Here is a 10,275-nt window from a genome sequence, read left to right as displayed (position 1 = left end):
TTATTCCTTCTGATTGCAAAGCCTCTGTGTTCACCTGCTCCAATCTGCTCATGGAGCAGTAATTGAGAACTTGTATCTGGATCTCCCATATGCCTTTCAATGAAACAATAAACAGCTTACTTGAGCAAAACACAAAGTGCTGGAGAAACTCAGCGGGTCAGGCAGCATCTGTGGAGGGAATGGGCAGGCGATGTTTCGGGCGGGAAGCCTTCTTCTAGCCCTTCACTTTGTGTGTCGCTCAAGATCCCAGCATTTCAATGGTTCAATGGTTTTTTATTATTACATGTACCAAGGTGCAGTGAAATTATTTTTTGGTTGCATACAGATCGGTAAGATTATTGCCATACCATATTCCATTCCTTGAGTCCATTCGCACTTTGTTGCCATTTTCAAAGTCCCGTTGCAGTCGTTGCCTCCATCCAGGTCATCCCATGAACCGTCGTCCCTCTCCGCACCCGGCCACCTTCAGCCTTTGTGCCCCCGGGTTGCCTCCCGCGGCCAACCTTGAGGGCGCGGAAGGTAAGACCCTGGTTCTTCTTACCGGCCCCTTGTTCTATCAACTACTGTCATCGCCAACTCCCTCCACCCTCTCTCTCTAGTTGCCGGTCTCGGGAGCGGGCAGAATTCCCACTCCAGACAGGTTGAACGCCTTGCCTGTATTCTTCAGAAATATATTATTCACAGTTCCCACATCAGCTCACATTATGAACCAGCAACTTTCCCCTTTTCAACGACCCTTGATAGAGAGAAAGGCAGGAGGCAACAGCATGGCAACATGAGGAGAAACAGACCAAGCATGTTCACAATAGCAGCAGCACAAAATATTGCACTCAGATTTAAGAGGTGAATCGCAGAGATTTACTCAAGTGTAGACGAGCAGACCATAGGGATAGGAAGCAAAGAGTATGTTCAGTCTGGTTTAGTTTAGAGATACAGCATGGAAATAGATCCTTCAACCCCAACTTCCCCTCCCCTCCCCAATTCCATGTTGATCATTGATCACCCGTTCAATAGTCAATAGTCATTTATTTGTCACATACACATAAATGTGTAGTGAAATGAAAAATTACCCGCAGTTCAACAATAAGACCAATAAGAATAATCAATAAAAATGCAATAACACATACAATCATAAACCAACCAAACAAAAGAAACATTCATCACAGTGAGTCTCCTCCAGACACCTCCTCACTGTGATGGAAGGCCAGAATGTCTTTCTCTTCCCTGCCACATGTTATCCCACTTTCACACTAGGGACAATTTTAGAACCCAATTACACCCGCACATCTTTGCGAAGTGGGAGGAAACCGGAGCACACGGAAGAAACATATGAGGTCACAGGGAGACCGTGCAGACTTCACAGGTCAGGATTGAACCTGGATCTCTGATGCTGAGGGGCAGCAGCTACCTTGATAGGATTCAGAATGATGGGACGAAGTTTGGCTGTACCATAACTACCAGCTTCATGGGCTCTGTATTGTAGACGCTATGCAGACTTGCAATATTTTACTGTGAATTTCTCAGTCATTTTATGACAGAAAGTTGGATAATTTCTAAAATAACGTGAGATGTAGAGTCATACAACACAGAAACAGGTTCTTGTCTGTGCCAACCAAGATGTCCCTTTAAGCTTAAGGGCGGCATGGTGGCACAGTAATAATTAGAGTAGAACAGTAGAGTTGCTGCCTCGCAGCGCCAGAGACCCGGGTTCGAGCCTGACTATGGGTACTGTCTGTACGGAGTTTGTGTGTTCTCCCCCTGACCCTCTCCAAGTGCTCCAGTTTTCTCCCACATTCCAAAGACGTACAGGTTCATAGGTTAATTGGCTTTGGTAAAAGAATTGTAAAATTGTCCCTAATGTGCAGGATGGTGCTCGTGTAGCAGGATCGCTGGTCGGCATGGACTCAGTGGGCTGAAAGCCCTATTTCCGCGCTGTGTCTCTAAACTACATTAAACTAGTCGCATTTGCCTGTATTTGACCCATATTCCTCTAAACCTTTCCTATCCATGTACTTGTCAAAATGTATTTAAAATGTTGTCATTGTATCTGCCTCCATCTCTTAATTTGGTAGCTCATTCCATATAAGTTGCCCCAAAATCTTTCCACTCTCAACCTCTGTCTTCGAGTTCCGGATTTCCAAATTCAAGGAAAAAAATTGTGGGAATTCCCCTCGTGATTTTATACACATCTATAATATTATCCCTCAGTCTCCAAGCCTGCCCAACCTCTCCCCGTAGCTCAGTCCCATATCCTTCAAAATCCTTCAGTGGCCTAGCGGTAGAGTTGCTGCCTCACAACGCCGGGGACCCAGGTTCGATCCGGACTACGGGTGCTGTCAGTATGGAGTCTGTACCCTCTCCCCATGACCTGCGTGGGAGTTCTCCGGGGGATCCGGTTTTCTCCCACACTCCAAAGACGTGCAGTTTGTCAGCTAATTGGCTTTTGTAAATTGTCCCTAGTGTGTAGGATAGCGCAAGAGTACAGTGATCGCTGGCTGGTTGGCGCAGACTTGGTGGGCCGAAGGGCCTGTTTCCAGGCTGTATCTCTAAACTAAACTAAACCTTTGCAGTGTGTGCAATAAGTGCAGTAAAGACAAAGATTCAAACAAAAATCAGTTTATTCCTTTTTTCTGCAAGCAGCGACATTCATATCTATAAACATTCCTATACAGTCTGAACTCAGCATCTGTTATCCACACATAACGTTGAGCAACAAAGCGACCTTGATCAAAGTTCACCACACAATGGAAAATGGGTGAGGTGGCTGACTTGCACCATGTCAACTCAGTCTCAGGAAGTTTGCTAAACACTCTTTTGTTAAGAGTGGCAATTGACTGGAAGAACCTGAAAAGGCTGGCCCCACCACCACAACACAGGGCTTTTCCCCCTTAGCTGTACAAGTCATAACTAAAGTTAATCATTGGTCCAAACTAACGTAGCACTTAAAGCGATAATTACATATTTAGTTTTTAGTTTAGAGATACAGCGTAGAAACAGGCCCTTCGGCCCACCGAGTCCATGCCGACCAGCGATCCCCGCACACTAACACCACCCTGCACACATCAAGGACAATTTACCGTTATACCGAGCCAATTAACCTACAAACCTGTAGGTCTTTGGCGTGTGGGAGGAAACCGGAGCTCGCGGTCACAGGTAGAACGTACAAACTCCATACTGACAGCACCCGTAGTCAGGATCGAACCTGGGTCTCTGGCGCTGTGAGACTGCAACTCTACCGCTGTGCCACCGTGTCACCCTCAATGGACCTCAATGGAACATCGATAAACCAGTTGAAGGGCCAAAAAATATGCAAGGATGTGGGAAAAGATAGAGGGGCAATTGTCTCGGGAGATGGTCCACTCCTCTCGGGTCTAATGGCAGTCTTCTCTGGGGTAGTCTTCATAGGCTCATAAGTTCTAGGAGAAGAATTAGGCTATTTGGCCCATCAAATCTACTCCGCCATTCTATCATGGCTAATCTATCTTTCCCTCTCAAACCCATTCTCCTGCCTTTGCCCCATAACCCCTGACACATTGCTTTGCAGCAATTTTTTTTGGCTTAGAGTTGCTGCCTCACAGATCCACCAATAACAATCCCAACTGAAATCCCACAATACAAATATCAGATGTGTAGGAAGGAACTGCAGGTGCTGGTTTAAACCAAAGCTAGGCACAAAAAGCTGGAGTAACTCAGCGGGACAAGCAGCATCTCTGGAGAGAAGGAATGGGTGGCGTTTCGGCTCGAGGCCCTTGTTTAGACGAAGGTCTCGACCCGAAACATCACCCATTTCCTTCCCTCCAGAGATGCTGCCTGACCCGCTGAGTTACTCCAGCATTCTGTGTCTATCTTCAGTACAATATAGATCATTTGATGAACATACAGTGGGAACAAGAAGGTGTTGCCATTTGATCAGTGTCTGGCGAGAATGGACTGGAGGTTCCAGTATCTCCTGGATTCCCCGCTCCGAGTTTGCTGGCAAGTGAAGTATAGTAGAATCAGTCCCGTCAATGCACACAGCACAGTCATGACGACCAAGATCCAGATCAGAGTGGTGTTCTTGAAGAAATACTGAAGTCCATACAAGAGGATCAGGAAGAAGATCATGGTCACCAGAAAGCGCCTGATGGCCGATGCGGTGACCAGATCCCTCAAGCGTTCATCTCCATTGCCCGCGGAGCGGTTGGAGTCATTGATGTGGGCGAGCAAGGTGAAGGTGCTAGGCCGACTCTGCAGCAGCAAGTGTGGAGACAGCACAACCTCGGGCACGGATTCAGGGAAGGCGGACATCCTTCTGGGCAGGACCTCCATCAGGCTTGGGTTGTCTGGGAGGTTGCTGACCAGAGCGTCCACCACCAACGTGTGGCGTCTGCAGAGCGGACAGGAGACAACCCAGGAACCGTCCTTGAGCGAGACCATGATCTTCAGGCAGATGGCGCAGAAGCAGTGCTGGCAGCTCAGCAGTTTGGGTTTTCTGATGAAAGGTTCGTACTTGTTGAAGCAAATTGAACAGTCGAGCTCTGACACTGAGGCACTCCCGGCAACCTTTTCCTCCATACTTGGATTAGTGGTTTGGATCCGACGCTCCGGAATCGAGTTCCCCTCGGGACTGCTGATGCCTGCGCCTTCTCTCTATTTATACCCTGAGCGCAGGTTGTTCACACATTCTTCTGGTTCAAAAGTTTTATTACGTGCTCCATTAATGTGTAACTTGTTTAATGGGCTAAAGGTTCAACTTGATAAGATCCAACCGACTCTGGTTAGTTGGGTCTGGTGTTGTACATTTGAAATCCCGAATTATTGATTATTATGTCAACGACACAGATCTGGATGGAGGGTTGGGTCTGCCTTGGATAGTTGCCAGAGCTGGTTTTCATCCAACTCTGAATTGCTTTCGCTGCCTGAATAGAAAGGGTGACGTTTCAGGTTGAGACCCCTCTCTCCGGAGATACTGCATGTCCCGCTGAGTTAATCCGGCATTTTGTGTCTATCTTCGGTGTAAACCAGCATCTGCAGTTCCTACACATATCTTGGGTTCAAATCTCACTCCACTAACTCAATAGACAGTGAAGTGCTGTACTGGGCAATTACTGCAGTTATATGTGATGCCTTGCAGATGGGACGTTAAACCAAGTCCCCTCCATTCTCAGGCAGCATCAAAGATTGCGAGGTTTTATTTTGAAGAGCAGTACTCTGTAAAATATTACAAAGCCAGCAGAAAGCCTGGCTTCTATTTACTCTGGGACAGTCGGCCACTTTCTTTACCAGTGGAAGAAAGAGAGCTGATAAGAGAGATCTAATTTTAACTCAATTTTCCATGACTTAATTCTAAAACTCAGATTAGATGGTTACTTAATAGGTTGCTTGTTGAGGCGTGCGGTGGGGAAATTAGGTGCTTTTCCTACTTTGCAACAGTGATTACACTTCAAAAGTACAGTATTGACCAAACAGCTCCAGGATTTGCTGTTAGTGAACAGTTTTATATAATGTTTCTGTACAACATATTAAGTTTGTTATATATTTTTGTATATTTTGTATAATATAGCAAAACATTATATAATGTTTCTCCTTTGCCAGCAACAGCCCCGAGAAGGGAAAGTTCTTTTTTTGATTGGTAGCCAGAAGTGTTCTATAACTATTCACACACCACCATCTGATATCCTGTCATAATTGCAGTCGTTGAGGCAGAAACAGACTCCCAACAGAAGACATGCCTATTCAGAGCATTCACCTCTCCTCTGCCTTGAAAACCAAATACAACTGTGCCAAGATTGAGTTCATTCAAGCATGAATGATAGCTGCACCGTTACCCTTGACTGGTGCAGTTGGCTGTTCTTACACAAACGCACAAAGCCCGTACAAGATTGGCGAATTTTTGACTGAAAGTTTGCCCTCTCTCTCATTGGCTTTTTATCATTTCATCAAGAGTCAAAGAGTGACCTCCCGTACCTCCTGGCGGCTGGGGTTTTGCGCCCTGCTGCTGCTGCTGTGTTCTTTGTTTATACACACAGGTTCATACTGGTACCAGCATCCAAGCAAGCATAATGCTGTGGCTGCATCTTTCTGGAATTAGAAACATTTATACCTTGTATACACTGGGATTTAGAAGGATGAGAGGGGATCTTATCGAAACATATATAAGATTATTAAGGGGTTGGACACGTTAGAGGTAGGAAACATGTTCCCAATGTTGGGGGAGTCCAGAACCAGGGGCCACAGTTTAAGAATAAGGGTTAGGACATTTAGAACGGAGATGAGGAAAAACATTTTCAGTCAGAGAGTTGTAAATCTGTGGAATTCTCTGCCTCAGAAGGCAGTGGAGGACAATTCTCTGAATGCATTCAAGAGAGAGCTAGATAGAGCTCTTAAGGATAGCAGAGTCAGGGGGTATGGGGAGAAGGCAGGAACGGGGTACTGATTGAGAATGATCAGCCATGAGCACATTGAATGGCGGTGCTGGCTCGAAGGGCCGAATGGCCTGCTCCTGCACCTATTGTCTATTGTCTATTTAATCATTGCTGTTCCTTTCTGGAATTTCAGGCATTCCATGTTAAATATTGATTATAAATATTTTTTCCTCTTTATTTGCCTTCTCTTTGTTTTTTTCCATCGGCACACAAAACAAAGTATTTATTTATTTATTTGTTGCTTTTTTTCTGGTCAATACAATACAACAGATTGACCATACAGTTGTGAAAGTTAAATAGTGCAAAAGACATTGTATCAAAAAACAAACAAACAATATAATCACACATATTTTCAGACCGAAAATAATAAAGGTGTAGGCAGAAGCCAAAGCTTATTATGCCTACCCTTAATAATGAACAAAATATATATTTTTTAAAAACACAACCTCATAGGTCATAAGCAGATAAACAAAACATAGAAACACAAATATATTCAAGAACTATATTTAGGCACACCAGTCTCTGCAACCATTCATTTACCTGCGTGACCAAATTACTCGCCTGCCAGATAGTCCTGCACAATGCAAGATGTCCTCTAGTGGGAAGACACACAGACCTGAAATACGAGTAGTGTTGTCAAGCTGGAAAGGGTGCAGAGATTTACGAGGATGTTGCCAGGACTCGGGAGCCTGAGCTAAAGGGGGAGGTTGAGCAGGCTAGACCTCTATTCCAAGGAGCGCATGAGGAGTGATCTTATACAGGTGTACAAAATCATGAGAGGAATAGATCGGGTATCCATGTTTTCCAGAGATGCTGCCTGAGCCAGTTATTCCAACACTCGGTGTCTTTTTGAGTAACCAGCATCTGCAGTTCTTTATTTCTTTCTACAGAAAGATTGCATTGTCAAAGTTATCCAAGTCTCTTCATAACAAAGATATTCCTGCCCTTTGATGTTTCCAAAGTTCATAACTTCTAGGAGCAGAATTAGGCCATTCAGCTCATCAAGTCTACTCCGCCATTCAATCATGGGTGATCTATTTATCCCTCTCACAAACCTTTGGATAGTGGGAGGCATCTGGAGCACCTGGAGAATATCCATTCAGTCACAGTGAAAACGTACAGACAGCACACGAAGTCAGGATCGAACTCAGGCCTCTGGCACTGTGAGGCAGCAACTCTATCGCTGCACTAAATTATGAAGAAAGTAAAATCTGAAATTCAAGACATTTCTTTGCTTCTCAAGATTTTCTAATCACCGAGTTAAAGAGAATGTGCTTGCTTTTATTAAATCGTTTTAATCAAGCCCTGTGTTTGGTACGAGGTCTGAATTTTTCTGGCATTTTCATTTGCAGTATTGAGTTAGTTGCTATTTCAGATGTTTGTTCACAGTTAGCTGGCATCTCCGAGCTACATTTGAGAGATTGAAAAGTACAAGGCAGCCAGTCTTCTGATTATAAATTCCCCACGGAAATATTCAGTGCACAGGCATGTCCCATATGGATCGTATTTAACTGAGAATAGCAATTTTACAGCTTACTAGGTCTAACCCTGCAGACTTCTGAAAAAATAGTCACATAAGTGTATAAAATCATGAGAGGAATAGATAGGGTAGTTGCACAGAGTCTCTAACCCAGAGTAGGCGAATCGAGGGCAAGAGGACATAGGTTTAGAGTGAAGGGGAAAAGATTTAACAGGAAGCAGAGGAGTAACTGACCCACTGAGTTACTCCAGCATTTTGTGTCTATCTTTCGTGTAAATCAGCACCTGCAGCTCTTTCTTACACATATCCCCTTTCTTTTACCTCATTTCTCCAAACTGCATCAAGACCCCCTTTGATAGGTTTCTGGTATCAAGTGTATATTATCTCCCACAAAATGTTGCATTTAATGAAAATCAAAACAAAGTCTGGAAATACTCAGCATGTTAGGCAGCACCTATGGCAAGAAAAAAAGTCAAGTCTTCAGCCCCCAAATCCTTTGTCAGTACTCTCAGACTTGAAATGTTAATTTTCACATTTTTGCTCCAAGCAGTTCTGTCTAAGTGTTCCCAGGCTGAATCATTAACTCTGCTTCTCAGATGCTGCCCGAGCTGGTGTGTTTTCAGCATTTGTTGTTTTCTTTATATGTTGCTCAAGTCTAGAAAGCTTGGACATTTCCCAACTGTATGTAGGCTTGAGCTATGGCCAAGTTAAAGGTTCCCATGTTTGTCCAGCTGCCCATTCGGACTTTAGTCAGCAGGCCGTTTCCAGTCTCTGGCAGCAGAGCCAGTCTTGCCGATTAATGTGCAAAAGTCCCCTGAAGTAACGTGGATCTGCCTGGTTCTGGGATTCAATTAGATGGCAATGCATGACATCAGATGCAACATAGAATCAGCTCCACCACAGACTGCAAATAGAATTTAAAAAAACAAACATAGCCTTTTAGAGTTGCTTTATTATCATTGTATATACAGAACAGAAACAGAGCAAAAACAATCATACAACAGCCAGCACTGCTGTCCATGGGAGTTACTGTTTCAAACATTTGCCAATTCCCAATGACGTTCAGGATCAGATTGTACTTTACTACCATTAAAAAAAAACTGGGAGGTAGAATTTCAACAAGATAAGTTTTCTTTTAACTTAAATGACCTCCAGGAGTGCTGAAATAAAAAGGCTTTGATAAATAAGTTACAGGGATTTCTTGTGCTGTTTGAAGCTGCAGTTCCTCCAGGATTTACATTGGGTTTAAGGCAGCTGCCAAGCCTATTTGTCTGTCTGTGGGGAAAGTATCCATTGTATTTGGTGCTTCACAGCATTGATATTGCATCCTTAACTAAAAATATTTCAGTTCTCTGAAAAATGAGTTAAAAAGAAGTCAATTTTGCTATTCAATTCAAGTCCCTCCTAAATGATGTCAGCAAATGAGTGTTGGAGTAATGTTTCATTCAGGAATATTCCTGTGCATACCCATTCTGCAATAGCCTCTTTTGGAAGAACTCTAAAAAACATGCTGTGAAAAGGGCTCAACTTTGATCTTGAAAACTGAACATCAATGTAGATGCAAGGGTATACTTAAAATGTGATGGTCAGCTCTCTAGATCACCTACGCACACAGTTCTTAAAGGGCTTTCTCACCTGCTGATAAAATTTACCCAAACATTTCAAATTGCCTATTATAATTCTCACCTTACCATTCGTAAGTCTTTATTGCATTTACAGTGTAAATAACCAACTGTGTTTTCACCTTTCACAGATTTTCTTCCAGTTTGTTTACACTCGTTTACAAAGAAAAACAAATTCTTCAAGGTGTGCAGTCAAACATTGTTGCTCTTTAGATTAACATCGGAAGGGGAAAAAAAATATCCGAAATCCCCTCGTTCTTCCCCCACTTACGAGACTTCTCTGTAACCCTTACGATCTTAGGTCAGCTCTAGTTGCGGAGGGTCCTCGGGTCAAATGTTTAAAGTAGCAAATGTTTTGACTAAAGTAACTGGTGGCTGCAAGTTCCCATCAGTTGTTTGCTCTTCTGAATTATTGCTCCTGCTGTCGAGAACCTTTTGTCGATGCCTCTCTTCCTGACGTTTCTTCTTTTCTATCCTTAATTGTTCTTTGCGTTGCTTACTTGTAACCTGCAGTTTTAGAAAATTCAAATGGAGAACGAGGGCTGAAAAGCAAACACTATGATACGAGTTACCACTTTGAATAACTAGGATGCATTTCACTATTTACACATTTTCTGCAATAAACCTTTCAAGGAGTGGTACATGAAATATAATTAGACTTTATCCTGTTATGCATGTTAAAGTTCTATTTTTAAACATTTTTTTGATTGCTTGGAGTTCATCCAGTAAATAGCTGATGTTCACAAATTTGACTTAAAGTGGGACTACA

At 43.4% G+C, this 10,275-nt stretch overlaps 2 protein-coding genes across 5 annotated transcripts in view; both read right to left on the bottom strand.

Moving 5' to 3' along the window:
• Positions 1 to 3,788: 3,788 nt before the first annotated feature.
• Positions 3,789 to 4,588, bottom strand: LOC144608035 (uncharacterized). The gene has a single exon (XM_078425263.1). The coding sequence runs from the start codon at positions 4,552 to 4,554 to the stop codon at positions 3,910 to 3,912; it is 645 nt and encodes a 214-aa protein (XP_078281389.1). The 5' UTR covers positions 4,555 to 4,588; the 3' UTR covers positions 3,789 to 3,909.
• A 4,230-nt stretch (positions 4,589 to 8,818) lies between these two features.
• otud3 (OTU deubiquitinase 3) overlaps positions 8,819 to 10,275 on the bottom strand; it is a 29,856-nt gene continuing 28,399 nt past the window's right edge. For all 4 annotated transcript variants that reach the window (XM_078425169.1, XM_078425168.1, XM_078425170.1 and 1 more), the window contains one exon: positions 8,819 to 10,013. In XM_078425169.1, the coding sequence (XP_078281295.1) occupies positions 9,837 to 10,013 (177 nt within the window). In that variant the 3' untranslated portion in view covers positions 8,819 to 9,836. The remainder of the gene's footprint in view (positions 10,014 to 10,275) is intronic.

Source organism: Rhinoraja longicauda, chromosome 30, assembly GCF_053455715.1.
Source record: "Rhinoraja longicauda isolate Sanriku21f chromosome 30, sRhiLon1.1, whole genome shotgun sequence".
Lineage (NCBI taxonomy): Eukaryota > Metazoa > Chordata > Chondrichthyes > Rajiformes > Arhynchobatidae > Rhinoraja > Rhinoraja longicauda.
This window is presented reverse-complemented; position numbering and strand designations above follow the sequence as displayed.

Coding starts and splice junctions, on each gene's coding strand:
- LOC144608035 (XM_078425263.1), bottom strand. CDS start 4,554: ATGGAGGAAAAGGTTGCCGGGAGTGCCTCAGTGTCAGAGCTCGACTGT.